General features: G+C 41.0%; 1 protein-coding gene across 4 annotated transcripts in view; it reads left to right on the forward strand.

The window, feature by feature from the left end:
- Window positions 1–3,367: 3,367 nt before the first annotated feature.
- rhbdl3 (rhomboid, veinlet-like 3) overlaps window positions 3,368–21,328 on the forward strand; it is a 38,985-nt gene continuing 21,024 nt past the window's right edge. For 2 of the 4 annotated variants that reach the window (XM_079554345.1, XM_079554343.1), the window contains exons 1-2: window positions 3,368–3,847; window positions 4,527–4,550. In XM_079554345.1, the coding sequence (XP_079410471.1) occupies window positions 3,695–3,847; window positions 4,527–4,550 (177 nt within the window). In that variant the 5' untranslated portion in view covers window positions 3,368–3,694. The remainder of the gene's footprint in view (window positions 3,848–4,526; window positions 4,551–21,328) is intronic. The other 2 variants (XM_079554344.1, XM_079554346.1) reach the window with 1 other exon arrangement.

Consider the following 21,328-nt stretch of genomic DNA (forward strand, 5'->3'; position numbering starts at 1 on the left):
CTAACAACATCTTTGGTCGTTTTGCGTGACTGAGGGCACAAAGACCAGACAGGTATGCATCAGCTCGTCTAAGCTCAGGTAAGAACATATTTCAGTATGTAAAAACAGTGGCCTGTTCCTTTAACATAGTCTATTATTATTTTCTTTGGGGGATACTGACATTTTAGCATAATAGTAGTAATATCCCAAACAATAAGATTCAGTCTTTATCGAGCAAACAATGTCTAAACTCCCATTAAAATTATACTTGTATTCATCAAATATTAAGTCCTTAAGAAGACAAGCAACAAACCCTTTCCTAAAAAATACCATTAATATATGGTATAAAGCTCATGAACATATTGGTGATATGCCCTCTATTTCTCAATTTTCTCCCATTTGGGGTAATACTCTGTTTATTCAGGGCAGGGCAGATGGCGGTTTTAAGATTTGGGCTGATAAAGGGGTACAAAAGATTGGAGATTTATATGATGGGGGCACTCTATTAACATTTAATGATCTTTGCTCGAAATATTCAATTCCCCAAAAACATTTTTTTTAAGTACTTACAGCTGAAACATTTTATATCATCACATTGTGAGGCTCTTCGGGAACCGTCGCTGTCCTGTCTGGAGGATATTATGATAAAACAGTGGGAAACAGTAAATTTCTAAATTATATGCAACACTTGTCTCACATGACGAAGAATCCAGCAGAGATAGAATGAGGGCTTGGAGTTTGGATATTAGAGAGGATATTGATGAAGATGAGTGGTCAATAGCATGTTTAAAAGCTCAAACACAAACGAGCAATACCATAATGAAGTTACTCCAGCATAAATGGCTAATGAGGACATACACGACCCCTGAAAAACGTAACAAATTTTCCCCGGACATTCCAGATACGTGTGTGAAATGTTTAACCGAGAAAGGCACTTTAATACATTGTGTATGGGAATGTCCCAAATTGGTGGCTTTCTGGAAAATGGTTGTCTACACTTTCAATTTCAAATACCGTGCACACCAAAACTCTGCATTTTGGGAATATATCCAAAGAATTTCACGGTCAACACTAAGCGTAAGACTCTGATCAACGTCCTGGAAAGACACTGAATTATCATCTGCGCAGTCTTGGTTGAGAGAGATGACAACATCAATCACGGTTAACGGTTAACTTACATAACAAAGGGTAACGCACAAGAGTTTGAGGAAGTATGGAGGCATTTAATTGACTTTCTTAAAAAATGATAAAATATGTCTGATTTCAGGTTGAGTGTGACTTATTTTATTATTTTTATTTGTATTATTTTGTATTTGACTCATATGTTATTTGTCATTGTTTTTGCTACATTGGAAAATTAATAAAAAAACAGTGATGAAAAAAACAAAAACTAAAAAACAATAAGATTCAAGCTGAAACTGAAAAGTGCTTAAAGGAACATACCACTGTTTTTCCATCCTGAGATATGTTCTTACCTGAGCTTAGACTGTCTGGTCTTTACGTGTGCGCTCAGTCACACAAAAAGACCAAAGATGTTGTTAGCATTTAGCCTCTCCTCCTCTCCTTTGTGGGGCCAAAGGGGGGTGAAGTTAGAAACGACCAAGCTCTTCCACGTTTTCCCTATTTAAATACAGTTACATGTAGGTTACATAATCCAAGTATAGTTACACAAAATTAAACATGTTCATTTTCTAAGCGAATAAAAAGGAGCTACTATATTGTGAGACGTAATAACACCTAGGAGCACTTCAACGTCCACGCAGTGAAGTGAAGATATTGCTGTTTAACTCCTCATGTAACCGTATTTAAATAGGGGAAACGTGGGAACAGCTTGGTCGCTTCTAACTTCACCCCCGTTTGGCCCCATAGAGAAGAGGCTAAATGCTAACAACATCTTTGATCTTTTTGTGTGACTGAGCGCACACACAAAGACCAGACAGGTACGCATCAACTCGTCTAAGCTCAGGCAAGAACATATCTCAGTATGGAAAAACGGTGGCCTGTTCCTTTAATTTGACTGGGGAACTCACTTTTTTCCCATTTTTTGTGCGTAGATGATTTTCTTAATACAGAATCCAGCAAATATCTGGCAAGAAAATGTGTAATGTGTAAGTTAAGGTATATGTTCTGTTTCTCCAAAAGTCTTGCAGTAACTGGTATTGTACACTGCTGAAAAACAATGCTACAGTGACAACTGACTGACCCCGTCATTGACTGAGGGACGTGCGGACCCCCCAACCCTCCTGCTTGGATGAGTCCCTCATCCTCGCCCCCCTGTCCTGGAGCTCCTGCAAGGACTGGACGTTAACGCCATCTGCAGATGGACTCCCATCAGCCCGGGGCCATTTTCTGGACCATCATCTCATAGGAGTGGATCTCCTTCAGTGTGGTTCTCCTCGAGGTTTCTCCTCACTGGGCTTTCGAGTTTTTCCTTCTGTCTGTTCAAATCAGTAATAACCTGTTGTAATATACAAAAATAATTTGGTTTGAATTTCAGTCATGGGGCGCCTCAGGATCTCCTTGGAAAAGCTGGGGGAGTTTGTGTGGTTTATCCGCTTTATCTGTGACCCAGATAAAGTGGACGGTTAGGGATAGATGTATGGATGGATGTGAAGCTCAAATCAGAGAATGTGCCCATAATGTTCTACCTAAGAACTTTATTTGTATAGTGCCTTTCACAGACATGGTCACTAAGAGCTTTACATGATACAATCTTACATTCCCTCCATCGGTGGTGGTAAACTAAGCTTGTAGGCTCTTGACATTCTTTCTGGTGTTTTAAGTCTACAACATAGACTGTATATATAGGTCTGCAATTGTTTTAGCCTATTTTATTTTACTGAACGGTTGGCAGGACGATCCCAGCTCCAATCAAAGTGTGCTATCATTGCGCCTTTGGGCAAGACATCAAATTATTCGCCTATTTTTGTTTTATGTTTTTATCGGCACTCTGAATGGACGCTTATTAATAGCCTACATTTAATAATACGAGTTTGATTGAGCTTGTCAAAAAGCGCACAATATGCCTCATATGTCTTACGTTCATATACGAATAGCCTATAATTGCCTACTCCATCGCTTCACAGACAGATCTCGAGCCCCTCCCCTCTCTCTGCCATTTCTCCGCCCACACTGTCTTTTCTTTTCCCTTCAAACCGGTGGATGTGTGTTGTGACCGCGGGTGCACCTGGCTGGATGATGTGCCGCCGCTGCCGCCGTGTCCCTGACGCTTTACCGACGGGGACAGCACTAACCCACGCCGCGAGTCCCTACTACCACGTATGATGATGACGCACGGCCGCAGATAGAATGGACTTCACCTGTTCATCATTAGTAGCTGTGCACATGTGACATACAAATCCTGCACTGTTTTACTCCGAGCGGATGGAGCGGCTTGCCCTGCCACACACGAGTGTTCATCCTGATGCGCGCCGCGTGGTGATGTCATGATTCGTCCAAACTTGCATCGTTACCCCAGTTCTTCTCTCGGGGTTCAGGAGGCACAGTTGTGGATGCCGCTGTGACTAAACTATCGCCCAAATCAACTTTCATCTCTGGACCGTACATGCGCGCGCGACTGAGTGACCCCGCATGGATATTTCCCACCCCATCGCCGCCGCTTGTGCCGGATGAGGGTTGATGCCTAAATACATTTTTCATAGCTATGTGGACGAGTTCCTGAGGCGGTGTGTGGGTCGGGATTCTCCGGGGCTCCATGGAGGAGGAGAGTAGTAGTAGTAGCCCGAAGATGACAAGTGGGACCCGGGAGACGGCTGTGAACTCGTCTCCAGCGGTGGCTGCGCATTCGGAGGGAGAGGAGATCGAGGTTTTGGAGAGCACCGACGTGGTACCGACGGCTTCAGAGGAGGTGAGAGTCCTGGACAAGTTTGGCCACTCACTTCGGGTAACCACCTCCATAAGTAGTAAAAGTGGGGCAGACTGTGACTAAAACTGCAATGGGACAATTACATTTTCTGTTTGGCTATACCCCCCCAAAACAGTAGTTAACACAGTCTATCCAAACCAGAAAGTAGGGGCATACAATTGTACACAACACAAATAGGGACATCATTTACTACATTGGTGGAGGGACCTAAATGCCTTGTTAGTTCTTATGAAGCCACACATCTCAGAAAGTTTGAATACATTTTTTGTTAATTTAATCCATACACACCTTTTGTATAATTTATTGAGATTTCAATTTTCTGCACCATGTCCTATCGAACCTGTCATTTTTTCATATGTTCTTCATCTCAACTTGTTGGAATAGAGTTGTATTTTCTATTATGAAGAAGAGAGTGAACATACAAGTCTTAATAGTCCACACTTTGCTGCCCACATTATCTTCCGTATGCCTCATTTAACATAATGATCAGTTAATTACAGAGTGATTGTAAGACTATAATTAAGCCACACTTATAGACCCCATTGACCAAGACAGGTGCTTCTCTGACGGCACTGGCCTCAGACTGCCCTCTTGACTTTCTCTCTCTCTCTCTCTCTCTCCATCACGTCTTTCTGTTTGTTTTTCTCCCTCTCCATCTCAGCAATGGAAGTCTATGTTTGACAAGGTAAGCTTACATTGTCTTTGCTCTCCTGTCATGCATGATTCTCACAACTGTGCAGAGGCTTTTCTGTGTGAAGTGTGACTGACCTCCCTAACCACATCGCCGCTATCGGTATTCAGAGCAGTGCAGATGCTTCAAAGGTCACAAAACACTAGCAGAGAAAGTGAATATTTGATATATTGTTCGAGAATGTGGCTGCTACATGTTCATTATTGTGCGGTGTTATTACAATGAAATGTGAAACAAAACAATGTCATTATCTTAATTTGAGTGCCTTGATTGGGTTTGCAGATCTGTTTTGGAGCAGGAGAAGCAAATGCAAATTATTTATGTTTGACAATTTAACAAAATATAACTACAAATAGGACTGTAGTTTTACAAGCTGTGCTGCATCTTTGTTATAGCTAACTTTTTTGCACGACTTTCAGCTTGTGTGGTAGTTTCGACCCTCTCGGACTTGTAGACAGTAGATAGTCTTTAGTTCTGACTCAAAGAAAAAGTTTGCAAATGTTATTTTTTATTCAGTCAAGTTTAACAACAACATTTTATCATACCACAGAAACAATTACAGTGGGGAAAAAAAGTATTTGGCCAAAATCCAATACAATGTCTATGTGAAACTGACCAAATACTTTTTTTCCCCACTGTATACCTTAACTTAGGTCTCCCTAGGTGTTATTAATAATTTATCTCACGTATTCAAAATAATTCAGTGCAATTAAGTCCTAGATCTTGCGGGAGACCATTGTCTACTGTGCGTGTGTCCTGCAGGCCTATCATCATGCAATTATAGTGATATATTATCCTGTATGCTTTGCACTGGCTGATGTCATTGAAGAAGCGTACATTCTTTATATGATGTATTAGGGAAACCCCAGGAGAACACAAACATAGACCAGCTGATCCATGCATGTTGGCTGACAGACGGCCGGCACTCCCCTCTCTCACCCCATCTGCACACCCAGCATTATGCAGTGTGGGCCTGTCCAGCACCTGCCTGTCCGTCCGGGGCCCCACATGCTCTCCTTTATGTCTCCATGGGGGACTCGTGTCATACCCTGAGACTTAAGCGCAACACAGGGTAGAAAGTAACATAAGTCGTAAGTGTGGGCCTCTTAATGCTTAATACTTGAAGGCAATAGAAGCTCCCCCAAGTGTAATTGTAAAGTGTGCGTTTGATGTGGCAACAACAAACCCTTTTCAGTCCATCATTGTCCTTGGCTCCTGCGCTTTATGAAGCACTGCGCCATTTGTCAAGGGGATGACCTGAGAAGAAAAACGTCTTTTTGTGTGAATGATGAAGCAGTGAAGAAATGGTGAACGCTGACAAGAGTTGACAACTTGACAATGACAAAATATCAGTTTGTAAAATAATTTGCATTGGTTCTTTTGTCCTCAAATTATTTTTATTGTATTGCAGTACTATTATCGTTTGTAGGACAGAGATGGAGGATCGTTCACTTTTATTGCCGTCATTGACAGTATAGGGTTGGACTTACAATTTTTCTCGGTCTATGGTTGTCTGATAACTTTAAATCAATTTCAAGATAAAGCCATTTTGTCCTGGTGCACCTACATGAAAAACCTACATGCAACCAAACCCAAAATGTTAGTCTGGAGCCCTTGGTCACTCCATTTGGATGCAAGTGTGTATAGGTGCAGTTTCTCTGATAGATCTTTCTGAAGCTGAACGCTGATTGCGTCTTGGACAGTCATTTTCCATCATCATTTTGAAGTGTCCCTCAGCACACTCGTCTCTAATACAAGTTTTTGAATTTCAGATAATCAGGACCCTCTTCAAAATGCTGTGTTGCCTCTCCCTTCACTCCTCTTACTTACTGTTGTCCCAAGAGAGGATTTTGTTGCCGTATAAGTGCTTTGCTCTCCGTGTGCAGGAAGTTAGAAACCAAAACCTCAAACGCGCTGATTGTATTCTCCATCACCTGAAACAAACAGGAGGAGAGACATGGGCTGCGGGTACTGACGAGATCTGCCAACATAATAAAATAGAGACATAAGCCCAATATGTTTATGGCAGGCACGGCAAGCAGTGTTTGTGGAGGATTTGTGTGGATTTGTGACTGCAGCACCACTGTCTGTGTGTTCAGGGTTTATGTGATTAAACACGGAGTGTGGACCAAATATGTTTATTTGTTCAGCATTTCTGAATTGAGACTCTTGAAAACATGATGCTTTATACCTAATGGTCTTAAGCTGGTGGGGGCGCGATGGGGGACTGTTACCCTTGTGTGATAGGTTTTGTTATAGTAAATTTCTCCATTGTGAGATCATTAAAGGATTATCTTATCTTCTCTCTTATTGTTTTAGTTGCTGGGACAATACGCATTTATATTCACTTTCTGGAAGTAATGTGTCATAGCACTGTGACCTATCATACATGTTTCGGATGCATCATGTGTTATCTCAAATTATGTAGAGATTTCTTAAGTATTTATTTATGGGTTGTTTGTGAAAAACTCATGTTTATTTGATACATGTTCACAGTTTTGCGAATATTATTATCTTCTCCTATTTCTTCACACAACCCGTCAGTCAACATTATACAATTTCAAAAGTGAAGTAAGCTCAACCTCATTTTCTCGTCAAGTTTTTCAGAGCTATATTTCTTTGATTGTGTGAGTGCCAACAATGCCCAGTGAGTTTTTACACTCTCCAGGCACGCGCCTGCCCCAGCTTAGTGATTAAACACTTTCACACGGCCGCATACCTTCCATCAAAGTGGTTTCCCTCAACTTCTTGCCGGGTGGCATGTACAGCAGCTCATAAAGTGTGTCATGATTCGACAACCTGCGATTAAACACACCAGAGACAGTTAAGACATTACAGGCGATGCGTTACTCACACTTTCTAACTCTCAATTTAAATGTTGTTTTTGTCAACATTTGAATAAATGAAAACTGTGGTTTTCTCTTTGAGGATGAAAGATAAAAAGGAAGACACAGTTTTCTAATTTTTGCTGATTCTCTATCACAGTCTTTGTAAATATGAATATTGTACTGGGGACCCCCTGGCTCAGTGCAGTGGGGCATGCAGGAACAGCATGTTGCATCACGTCTGGACAATGTCGTCTTTAATTAAACCAGTGATGTCATTACAGTCACGGTGTGGTTAAGTTGAATTACAGAGCGAATGAAATTTGCCATTAGAACTCTTGAATAGTTTATTTTATCTTCTTGATAGTGATTCAAGTTGTACTATTTGAGTTGAATTATTTTGCATGCTGTTGATTTACCATAAAAGATATACAGCTGAGTTCAAACAATTGAATCAATGCGATGTGGGGCAGTGGTTCATTGTCAGAGTATTTGCCCACTAATCCAGTGGTTGGTTGGTGGTTCAATCTCAGCTATGGCCATTCCATACTGCTGTTGTGAGCAAGACTCTTGCCTCCGGTGTGTACCCTGGGATATGAATGAGAGTGTGTTTGTGAGTTGAAATGGTAACTAAATGATCATCCATTTGCACTGTGCTTATTCTATAAATAATAATCATGTCTTAATGTTAGCTCTATTATTGTAAAGTAATTTAAAGTCTGATTTATGATCACATCAATATTTTTTAATTATGTGTTTTTTTGGATTGCAAATATGGCTAAAATTTATGAATAACACATTCTTTGATATTGTTTTTGAATGGTGTATGGCACATTTTATGTCCTTATTTTGGGATGCAAGCAACATGCTTGTCATCCTAATGACTATTGACATGCACAGATGGCGAGGTCACAGTCCGTTGACCTGCTCATCTTTCCCTGTGGCTCTCACTGACTCGAGCCAAGACGCACTGATCTTATTGAATACTAACACTTTATGTTTTGGCAAATGGGATCATAAAGTATACCACACATGCAAGCGTTTTGATTGAACAGACATAATCACAGCTCATCTCCACTGCTCCTCTGTGCTCTCCCTCCACGCTCAGCTGGAAATAGACTTACTTAATAAAGGCCGCACTTGGCAGAGCACAAAACAGTGTCTAGGTTGATGCAGCGGCAGCAAAAATAGTACTGCTCGTCTTGTCTTTTGGATCTATAAACAGGCATGTCAGTTTTATAGACGATTACAAACGTCCTTATCTTTTACCCAACACATATATGGCATAATGTCATCAATTTATGCTAATGTGTCACAACAATAGTGTTCTGTTTGTGGTTGTAAAGAATAGATGTAATACTGTCCACTGTTGACTGGGAGATCTGCAGTTTTGGACATACTCCATTATAGTTATCTTGCTATATAGATAACAATTTGACCGAAGCTATTCATCTGCCTCTAACAAATTAATCTTGAGTACAAAATGTTCACTCCCAATCCAAGCAGTTACAATGATAGAAAAAAAAACAGTTTTATTCACTTTAGATGCCTGTAGTCATAATGTAGTGATTATAATTAGCAGTCAAAAGAAAGATCATAGTTAGTAGTAGTTAGTCTGTTTTTAATGAGCCATCTTTCCCACGTCATCACTCGAGTCTTTTGTTGAGTAAGTGTGAGTGATGAAGATGACACTGCAAATGTGAGACTTCGCTTTCCCGTCTGCTCGTCTCAGTCCATTAGCTGTGTTTACACTTCATCAGCATCAGTGTGCTCAAGTCTGGCTGCTTTATAACATTGCACGCACTGATTTGTCCATTACTGATATATATCCTGTCCTTTGTTGAAGACGATATTTTGCTGAGGCGGGCTGGATTTTATAATGTAAGAAATACTGATGATTGTGTTTGTGTAATTGACTTAATGGTGCTTAATCTTCAGTGCTGACCTCCTGACCTCTGGGCATCCCCACTGAAATGCAGCTCCTCCGGGGTTTCTAAACTTGGGTCACCGTGGGTCATCCTCTCCACGACACTTAACTTAACTACAGGCTGCAGAACTTAACTTGATTTTTTATGCTGCATTTTATTTGGGGGCGCATTTGTTCGTTCATACATTTAAATGCACTTGAAACTCAAGTTACTTGAACTATATAATGACTAATATATTCCCGTATTTTTGTTTAAGTAACACGTTATATTCCTTACTTACTGGAAAAAGTTATATATTTTTGTACTTTTGTAATAAGTTACCCCCAACACTGAGAAACATGCAATGGCTGTAACAAGGACAGCATCGGCTTAGAAGGTGAACACACTGAGTTGTAGCTGTTTGTTACACAGTGAAAAGACACAAGCAGAAAGAGGGGGAAAGTGTGCAGCAATGAGGGAATTCAATTGTTATTATTACAACCAAAGATTACATGAACATTATACAAAAATGCTATGATTGAAGAAAGTCATTCAGTCTTGGCATATATTGCACTATAGGCTCTTCTCAACTGAACAAACTTGGTTATTTGTGTCCAATATATTGCATTTTTAAAAATTAATATTTTCAAAGAGCCTCTTGGTCGCCTCCCGCGGGAGGTGTTCCAGGCATGTCTTAGTGGGACAAGGCCTCGTGGAAGGCCCAGGACACGCTGGTGGGACTATGTCTCTGAGTTGGCCTGGTGTCGCCTCGGGGTCCCCCCAGAACAGCTGGAGGAGGTGTGTGTGGATTGGGAAGTTTGGGCGTCTCTGCTGAGACTGCTGCCCCCGCGACCCGGCCCCGGATAAAGCGGAAGAAAATGGATGGATGGATTTTCAAAGAATATTTATTGAATAATATATGTAATATCTCTCATGATTTGTGTGAGATTTTAGAATTTAATTATTTGCTCAAGTTGACAGGGACATTACACAACAAGCTACGTTTCCTTTTTGTTACAATCAGCATTCAATAAGATCACTCAGGGTAATGGAAATGTGCAAACAGTTAAATAGTAGAAAAAAAGAGATATCTTATGGACAATAAGTAAAAGCAAAAATCTCAAGGGGCAGAATTATAACAATAAGGAAATAACAATAAATAAAAATAGGATAAAAATGAGAACAGATTATAAAAAGTAGAATATTGAGGTGCAAAGTTATACAGTGAGCAATGAGCATTCTTACTTAGAGTTCATACAAAATAGAAAATACAGAGGAAAAACACCCCACATAATACTTGAAGCAGCACTACACAGATGTCTGGTTTTTTGTATTATTGTTTTTACAGCGTGGCAATCCTTGAACCCTGAGATACAGTAGATCACAGTGGCACTAAATGCCATACTCTTGCTATAGGTCAAAGGGAATGCTGTCAGTAACAATGGGAGTTTATTATTATGTAGCCAACATGAATACAATAAGGAAGTGTGTTATGCGTAATCTGAGCACAGTCTTTGTTTGAGTTTGACTGTGGTGTGAAATAGTTCGCCGCTTCTTATTTCAGTCAGTCAGTGTGATTCTGGGGGATCAAAGACAGTGCAGAGGCCAGTCATTCTTTATGGCTGACAGCGGAGTAACTTCCCACAGGTGATAGTTTCAGAGCTGCTGATGGAGTGGTGTTCTGGATCTGAGCCATCGCAGCAGCAGCACCTGGGGCCGTGTGCAGGGCAAGGCGGGCGAGGAAGTGTGACTCTGCTGTTTTGTAATGCTCCTTACTTACAGGCAGCAGCAGAAATGGTGATACAAGACAGAGATGCAACCAGTGTCTTTGCAAAGTGTGCAGAGACAGAGCAAACAAGTAAATCAAATTTATATTGTATGTTTTTATAAATATGTACACTTACTATAACCCTAATAAAAGCTAGTAATCAAACTGTGTCTACAAAGGATCTTAACTTTGGTGGTAACTTTGGAATTTTTGTTTCCTGAAAGAAAACTAAGGCCACCTTCAGTCCTCCCCTTGTTGACATTTCTTTTTGAATAGCACCACAAGCATTGCGTCATCTTAGAAAATAACAAACTCCTACAATGTAAGCATGGCCTGATAAACTAGTAGCACAGTGTCCTGAGTGTTCTTGTCTGGGCACTTTACTGATCGTAAATAAACTTCAGCTTTTTCTCTCTTAGGACACCTCCTATTTCAGGTGGCAGCTGTGGGGACAAGAAGAAGAAAACTTGCCATTGCACTTTGACATAGGGAATTCCTTTAGTAAATACTTTAGTAAATAGTGAAGTCAGCCAGACCTTTGCTACTGATTATCAATACTTCTGTTGCTTCACTTAATTGTGGAGCATTCCTGTGCCTCAGGCCCAGTGGGGCAGGTGCACTGTTGACACTCTCACAATACCCCACTGTCCAGCTTCCCCCAGACGCATAGGCCCATTAGATGCATGTCCACACTATAACAGGTCTTTGCTTTGTGTACAATAGTTTATTCTTCATTTAGACAGATGGCATTTTGACAACCACAAACGATCGCTGACAACTTGCTGCGCAGATGTACTCTTTGCTGAGCGCCGCCTACGCTGTTTGCTGTTTGTGCTCAGCTGTCCGTAAAGAGATGTTCTAACAAACTGTCTTACAGGCGCATTCTTTTTTCATATCCCTAGAGATACTGTGCAGTCTGTAAAAGTACAACATATCCTGCTATGACAATCGGTATATAGGTAAAGCAGTCTCCCTGAAGCACAGCACAGGTGTCTTCATGTCCGGGACTGTCATAGAGTCTGATTATCGCTTTTCCCAAAGGAGCACCTATTTAATGTCCCGCCTGCTGGAAGACTTTGTTAGAGCTTAGGCGGCTTCTCCACACTCTGTGTGGCTGTCCCAGTTTTCCCAACATTTTTAACCAAGTGAGAAGAACACTTTGCAAAGCAATATTTGCCATAAAAGTCTGGTGTTGAATATATTGGTTTCAAGTGACTAGTAGTTGTTTGTAACAGGATTTTGCTCTGTGGACATAAGATGCTGTTTCCGACCATGAGTGGTGATCAAAATGTGCAAAGCGAAAGTTTTGATCAATTTAATTATATCAATATAATGCAAGGCAGCAATACAAAAGTATAGTATGGGAAAATTATATTAAGATCGCCATCCATTGTGGACATTCACACATTCAAACAAATCATTGTGGCTCTCATGGTTGGCCTGAACAAATACTGCCTATGTTTGAGCAGCAAAGCTCTCTTGTAATCGGGGGACTAATGCAATGGTATACTCTCTAAAATGGTATACTCCTGTAGCAACACTCTATTTACTTCTCTATTCTGCCCAGTGGTAACTCACTGATGGTACATATGGATCTTTTTGCTGTGAGTCTCGGGTGCTTGGAAAATGTCTGTTTTAAATAATGTGCAGCTGCATTATCCCCATCGTCATAGAAACTGGGCATGGCTCAGCAGATGCCCAAGGTGAGCATATCGTGCTTAGCTTTCACTCTGATCCCGTCCCTGCGTCCTCTGCCCCTTGGGTCGTCTTACATGGCACCGCTGCTCGCTCTGGTCTGTGTCGAGATACAAACTGCTGAGGGGACATCGCAGAGGAGTTCAGAACAGGACAGTGCAAATGAGGTGATACAGGCCCTATAGGAATAAAGTACACTAGGTCAACTTAAGGTAATTACATGTCACCTCTAAATGCAGTTGAATCGCGGTGTCCTTGTTTCTCGTGCTGTATAATAATAGCTTCTCCTTAAAGCTCTATCACCCAGGTGGCACGTGCTATAAACAGGGCCTGTGGGAGCCTTTAACTGGCTTGTCTTGTGATGGCACTGATTCCTCTGTCGCTGTCTCGTCATACAAGTCTCCTCTGCAGTTTCAGGGCAGATAAGTTTATAAAGCGCTCTCATCACTGACCGATATGGTAGCTCAATAATATAGAGCGTTACTGAACCTAGGCCTGCAACAACCCCAGATCATAACAGTTTGGAGGCAGGAGAAAGCACAACATTCAATGTATGATTTACCATTTCCCCCTATTCCTCTGTATAACTTGAGAAATCTGTTACTCTCTCTATGTAAAATGTACAGCTTGCCTGTCAGTGTAGGCGTGGAAGGGTCCGCCACTCGCCCACTGACCCTGAAGGATTTGGGGAATAGGATTATGAAACAGAGGGCTCCGGCACCACAACATTTGACTGGCTTAGTCCACGATTTTAGCAGATTAAGAAAAACGCTGCAGAGCTCTTTCTCTCAAAGTGAAATGTCCGTGGCGACTGTAGGCTTTTGACACCATCTCATTTTAATGGCGTATTCTTTCGCACTTGTATATCCTTCTTTCAGTTGTTGACACACAGATGGGACCCTTGAAAATCGTTCTGACACACCCTCTACTACAAACCCCCTTTTTTTTTTTCAAACCAGTGATTTTAAGAAAGTAAGTCTGGACCGTCCCCTCAGGCGCAGCAGCCCTATAGCCTTGGTCCATTTGCCCGCTATTAGACATCATAAATCTCCTGCGTGAATGGCGCTGCTACTGGGATTTGGCGCTTCAATGGAGTGGGAAGGGGGTACTGACCTCGGAACAGGCCCATAGAGGAACAACAGAGTGAATGGAAGCGGCAGACAGCCCGTTGAACAAATGTTTCTCCCCTTTTTTCCCCCTGCGCAACTCTCATTATGTGGAGTGCGTCTCGGTGTGTGTTTGATAAAGGGCCTGGCGCGGTGTAAAAGGGCAAAGTTCATCGGTACGTTGCTTTGTCTCCACCGTGACCTGTCTGTGCCCCACGCCTGCCTGACATGAGACTCCATCTGAGGGTGTGCTGTGTTGAATAAGCTTTCCTGTTTGTGCCGCGGCGATAGTTTGCTTGTGTACCTTGTGCGCATGCAAACGCTTTCAATGGCAGCGACAGGGGGTAAAGTGTTTTTTGTGATCACATGCTGGAGAGCCCGCTGTGGGGCTTTTGTATGATTATCACTGACCTCACTGTTACAGGAACAACACCAAGCAAGTCCGCACATAGCCCCCCATTCTCTTACCCCATCAGCGCAACTGATTATACGGCTATGTTAATGAGGACAATGACAAACACGGCGGCCTGTGTGCGCTCCTGCCTATTTAACCGTTGTTTACTGCAGCCCCTCTGTTTATAAAGACAACAAAATAAATGAATATGAACCTTAATTACCATATTCATGACTTACAGTACTTGTGCTTGACTCAACTCCTTTATATTCTCATCTGTAGATTATATTCAATAAACATTTCTGTAGCTAAATGACCAAACATCTAATACAAGTGAAAGAAAAGTGATACATGAGATTGTATATGAGATTCGATTTGTGAAATGTTTATAAATTCAGGTTTTTTACTGTTGTATTGATTATGGCAGAACATGTAACATCTATATGTATGATTACGATTTAAGACTATAATATGGACTGATGATGAACTCATTTCCTGGCTTTTGATTGTCTTTCATTTTTTCTGTTAGTATTTTGGTCAGCTACCACGATTGCAATTTCCCAGTCACCATCAACCCAGTGAGAAGTTAGGGAGCCTGCCTGAGGAGGTAAAAGTGCAATAGGAGTGCAGTGGAGTGTGAGTGTGCCTTAATGAACGCTCTGGGCACAGACAGGGGAGATTTCGGATGTTCCTATGTGGACCAACCTTTATTACAGACTTTGGCAATAAACGTTCAGCAAGTTGTCGAAGGTAAAACGTCTTATTTTGTCTGCAGTGTGTGTTCTAATGCACTTTTGATGCTCTGCGAAGGCTTGTTTCAAAACCTAATTAGTCAAGCAAGATTAACATGATGACAGTATTGTTCACAGCAGCGAGTAGATAATTAATAATACCTACGCTTCAAAACTCGTGTCTGCTTTACATGATGAAGGGTTACAGTTGACACATGAGATGAAACAATCAAGTGTCCTTGATTTTGGCTTTTCAGTACATTAATGATCAGTCTCAGTAATACAGTAAGATCGTGGACCTCAGGTGCTGTTGTCTATATCAGTGGTTATAGATATATACAGCAACCACTGATATACATCAACTAGGGCTGAACGATATTGAAATAAGTTGCGATGTGATAGCGTTATTATTGCGATATTCCCGGATGCGGATCCCAAGATGATTTCAAGACATAAAGAATGATGGGGTAAAAAACTCAAATTTCCCATTTAATGTTGCCTCTTATACAGTATTAGGGCCCCAAATCTGATACGTAAATAAGACAATGCATAAATAATTTTACTGCTGATCCACTTTTGCACATGCAACTCGCTTTGCATGTGAGCAAATGCAAATACCAATCATTATGTCATGTATTAAATTCTTAATTGAAAACAGCATCGATTTGTGAATAAAGTAAACAATGTAAATATATGTTACTAAACCATATTATAGAAACTCTCACAATATCATCTCTAGCCTATGGTTGATTATTTTGGTCACACTTTATTTTATACTACCTTGATATTGTACCAAATTGTACATTGTAATCTGCTTTGTAATGTAATAACTTATGTTATCTATGTAGTACATACACAATGGAATAATGTGTATTGGTACTTTGGAGGTACATAAGACAGAAGACCCTTAGGGTTAGGGTTTGGGTCTCATGTACCACCAATAGGTACAAGTTATTACAGCTTGTTACACTTACATTGTACTAAATTTGGCAGATACATTGTATAAAGGGTAAAGGAAAATAAAGTGTTTTCCGTTATTTTTTACAGTTGGGTCCCAGATTCTTTGCATTGTGTTTTTGAGGGGTCGTGGCCTGTAATGTTTGGGAACCCCTGATCAATATGTTTGAAGTATATTGAATTATAACTTTTGCCCTGCTTTGATACTTTGGATTAGGGCAACTCAATTTATACAGATGCAGTTCGAAACATTATTAGGTAGCATGTCAACGGAGAGTGCACGGAGACTGACATTAAGAGAATTGTGTGGTTAAAGTGCTAAGAAGAAAATGTGTAAATAAATAAAGATTCATGATTCCCTGTTCAGTTCTTATTTTTTATTGTAATGTGGTTTTGATTATCAAGAGACTCCTGAGCTCTCTGAAGTTAGCTTTTTTGACTATCAGTAAAATAATGTCTATATCAAGCAGGCCTCTCGCGATGTACAGATTTGTATGACCACAGCGTCTTGTTGAGCAGTGTCCAGAGCATCGCTGACATATATTTGTGATGTGTGTGTTTATGTGGATGCAGCAAAGACATCCTCTCTCCAGCCCATGTTGCCTGGTTACAGTCCAGTTGGCAAGGAAACCGTGATGGGCCGAGCTCAGACCAGTGTGTGCATGTGTGTGCGTGTGTGGGACAGATGAATGAGGCTCTAATCTGTCAGAGGAGACAGGTGACCCAGCGCAGGGCTAATAAATGAGAAGGAAAGGAAGCGGAGATAGTGGGCTGCATATTCAAGCCAACCAGTATTATAGTCACTTATATGAGGGCCACAGACTTCACCTTGTTCTGCACGTCTGGATTATGGTACTTATGAAATCCTTGGCTGAAAACATAGTCAGATAATTGCCAAATGTTTGTTGTGTATGAAATTGCATGTTCATAAATGTAATTCTACGCTCTATGTCCTGATTATGCGTAAGTAATTTGTGAGTCTTCAGTTGTGGTCAGTTGTGGTCAGTGGTAAATGTTCATGGAGTTGGTTTACCTCGTGTTGGGTAGCCCTGACTGGCAATCCCCTGACCCACTTTCAGCTCCCAACAACAATACCGTCAGGGTTAGGAAAATAAGTTAATGATAACTATTCCTTCTGAACCCGAATATTTTACAGTGTTTTTTTAAAGCTTCTGTCTGGATAGTTATTTGAAAGAAACTACACACTGCTAATGATCCGCCCTTGTCTTTTATCTCTCAAGTTTCCAGTGCCTGTTACACTTCAAAAGCCGACAGGATTCAGTCTGCTCTCCATTCAACAATAATTATCCGTCGCACAATAAGCTTGGAAAATAACAAGTTCAGGTTCAGGCTCCGTTGTCGTATTTCCTCAAGTACTGCACATCTGGAGCTGCTGATTAAAGAGTGAGCGAGACTGGGATGAGCGCCCCCTTTGCCTGGTAATCCTGAAGATGTTTGCCTAGTCACGGTGCTGGTTAATTAATCTAGGTGCTCATCTACAAAAGTCAACACCGTATCAAAAAATAAATAAATGTGGTTACAGGATCAAAAAGGCTCTTAAGGATTTCTTTATATTCTTCTCCTTTTTGGAACTACTACTTCCCGATCTCATCCTTGGTCTCTTGGTGTCCATGCTGCTTCATGGCAATGCAGTGACATTTGCTCGCCACCTGTCCCGTTGAAGCATTAGTCACATACAGTATCTGACATGACGTGGGCAGACCATAGAGCTTGGCTGCCATAGAAGCAAGACGGTCTGTATGCGAACCAGACAGCTGACCTTTTCCAACTCTGCATCGTCTCTTTAGCATGTCACTGTAATTTATGGTGTGTCGACATGGTGGTTGAGTGGCTAGTACCCGTCACCACGCAGCAAGAATATCCCATGTTTGAGTCGAATACAATGCTATTTTGTGTGGGCTTTTGGTTGTTTTCCTTGTGTGTTGGATGGTTCACTAGTCTTTCCATCATTAACCCTAAACATGTACATATACTATCTTTTGGCGGTCTGCAGAATTGTGTAATGCAGACCGTTAAAGGGGCTAGATGCAAGTTTGCCATTTTATACTCACTACTGCCACCTCAGGTCAAACGGGTAACTGCACCTTCTATGACGGCAATTCAGACCCGAATTAACACCTTTTTGAGTGACAGTGCAGGATTTTAGAGGCAGTTGTGGTGAATAGGTCGGGGCTCATTCTACACATTAGGACATTGCTGGAACATGTAGGGGAGGAAAATGCATAATTTAAACATTTTTATCTCTGTATAGTCCCTTTAAAGGGATATTTCAGGATTTTTGACAAAGGGCCTCATTTCCTTGTTATTCAGAGTGTTGTTGATTTCTGGAGATATATATTTTTTTAATTCATGCAGTCCTTTTATTTGAAGAGTTTAGTGGTGCTAGGCTAGTGCTAGGCTAGCGCATGTCTATGGTAACTAGTAGCCTGAATTATTCAAAAAAAATCTTCAAAATCATTGGGTTGTCCCCCCTGATTTGTAGAAAGCTCCTTTGCGAATTCCACGTGTAGTAATGCCGGCCGCAGGTAAATTAACTACTGTAGATCCGGTAACCGAGCAGATCACTCCACCACTGCGTCGCTTACAACCAGGAAGTTGATGCTGCTCAAATATAAGTTCTTTTAAATGTCAAACGGTTATATAAAAAAATGATTCAGTCAACACAGACATTTACAAGTGCCTCTCGAAAGTATTCATACACCTTGAACTTTTGCACATTTTGTCATGTTTACAACCCTAAACATAAAGATTTTTTTTTTTTTTACTGAACGTTCACACACAAGTAACTGACAACTGTGAAGTGAAAGCAAAATGATACATGATTCTGTTATTTTTCAAAAAAAACACTGAAAACACTGGGGATGGTGCACTCAGGACCATGAGCAGTGTCAGGTTTTCTCCATACATAAAGTTTTGCATTTGGGCCAAAAAGTTAAATTTTTGTCTCATCTGACCAAAGCTCCTTCTTCACATGGAGCTGTGTCCTCCATATGACTTTCAATGACTTTTTTCTTGCCACTCGTTCATGAAGGCCAGATTTGTGAAGAGTACAACTTATAGTTTTCCCATGTACAGATTCCCCCAGCTCAGTGGCGGGACTTCACAGCTCCTCCAGAGTTATCTTGGGGCACTTGGTTGCATTTCTTACCAGTGCTCTCCTTGTTCGCTCTAATATTTTAGGTGGACGGCCGTGTCTTGGTAAGTTGGCAGTGGTGCTACACTCTTTCCATTTCTGAATGATGGATTGAACAGTGCTCCATGAGATGTTCAAATCCTGGGAAATCTCTGGTGCTCCTTGGCCTTCATGATGTTGTTTAGTGACCAACACACTCCGACCATAGCTCTGAGGGCCTAAAAGAACAGCTGAAATTATACTGAGAGTAGATTACACACAGGTGCCTCTATTTAATGGTTAGGCCAAGGAGTGAACATTCTGCAGTCACTAGGAATGTTATAAAGGCAATTTAATGCACTCAGAAAATGCTGTATGAATACTTATGCACGCCCCACTTTTCACTTTTCTATTTTTTGAAAAATAACAGAATCATGTATCATTTTGCTTTCACTTCACAGCTGTCTGTTACTTGTGTGTGAACGTTCAGTAAAAAAATCAAAATAAAATCTTAATGTTTAGGGTTGTAAACATGACAAAATGTGCAAAAGTTCAAGGTGTATGAATACTTTCAAGAGGCACTGTATATCGGTAGTCTGGTGTTATAAGTGATTTTCCTCAGGTGCACTGTGCTTGGGTCTGATTGTTTTTAATGCAGGCTACTAGTTACCATAGACATGCACTAGCCTAGCACTAGCCTAGCACCCGAAATCAACAACACTCTGGATAACTAGGAAATGAGGCCCTATGTCAAAAATCCTGAAAGCACAACATTACGACATGCACGACAATAAAGTCTATAAAGAATTTCATACCTCGGGCTTCGCTGTTTGCTCCTCAGTTCTTCAGATTTATGTTTTCAGTATTAGCAAAGTTCAGTGTTACTTACAGAAGTCGCTTGTCATTTGTGTGAGATATGCTGTGCGCCCTTTGGCCTTTACAATACAAGTGTGACATGACAGCAGCAGCATACAAACTCTCACTATGATCCGAATAGTAGTTCCTTTGTGTGTGTGTGTGAGACGGTGAATAGTCTCCCTGTCAAGAAACAATGAGAGAAACTGTTGCCCTGTGCCTCTGACTGCTATCCCATCAGGTCTAGCACCAGGCCTGCCAGACCACACTGCGCTGCCCGTTACCCGCTCATGTCAACAGCCTTGGCCAAAGCTGCCCTTTACACTTTTGCACCGTGCAGTGACAAGTTCTGACGCCACTTTTTGCAGCCAGTACTTGTGCTTTGAGGCTGCTTTGAGGGTCTGAAACGGAATACTTGAGTTCAGACACTTAATAGCCGAGATAATATTCCAACACAAAGGAAACTGAATTGAAAGAAATTTAATTGAATTTGCTCTTAATACTTTGCATTGTGTTCAAAAATGTAATTTGGGAGAAAATTAGAAAAGGAAAGATTTGTTTTTATATGTTTTTTCTCCAAATGTAAGTCTGGACTAAATATTAATAGCCAAATAGTCATTTTTGAGGTGTACTGATGGCTTAAAGGTGCATTATGCAACTTTTGATGTAAAAAAAAAAGTTTCTATTTGCGCATATGACCTTGTAGTGACCCAGCGGCTGTATGAGTGGTCAGCATGGCGCCTTTATTTTCCATCAGAGTGGTCTCTACAAATCTCCAGGATCAATTGTTTTGTAGGTTTTCTGGTGAGAGGCTCCATCACCATTGAAAACCTTCCAAACAAATGATCCTGAATCGTCCTAAGCACTTAAAGGAATAGGCCATCGTTTTTACATACTAAAATATGTTCTTACCTCACTTTAGTCGAGTTAATATATCCCCGTCTGGTCTTTGTCCGCGCGCTCTGTCACGCAAACGGAGCACATACGCAGCCTCTCCCACATGTCACATAGCTCCGAAAAAGCTCACGATAGAAGCTACCAAGCTCTTCCACGTGTTCCCTATTTAAATAAAGTTACGTGAAGTGTTTTCATGCGAAGTATATTTACACAGAAATGTAACATGTCGATTTTATAAGCAAATAAAAAGGGGGACTATATTGTGAGGCGTAATGATACGAGTAGTAAAACGTCCGCGCAGTAACTCCTAAAGGTTATTGACGGAAGTGAGCGGGGGGAAGTCTTTAGGAGTTACTACGCGGACGCTGTGCTCCTCGTATCATTACGCCTCACAATATAGTCCCCCTTTTTATTTGCTTATAAAATCGACATGTTACATTTCTGTGTAAATATACTTTGCATGAAAACACTTCACGTAACTTTATTTAAATAGGGAACACGTGG

The sequence above is a fragment of the Gobius niger genome, assembly GCF_951799975.1.
Source record: "Gobius niger genome assembly, chromosome: 3".
NCBI classification, from domain to species: Eukaryota; Metazoa; Chordata; class Actinopteri; order Gobiiformes; family Gobiidae; genus Gobius; species Gobius niger.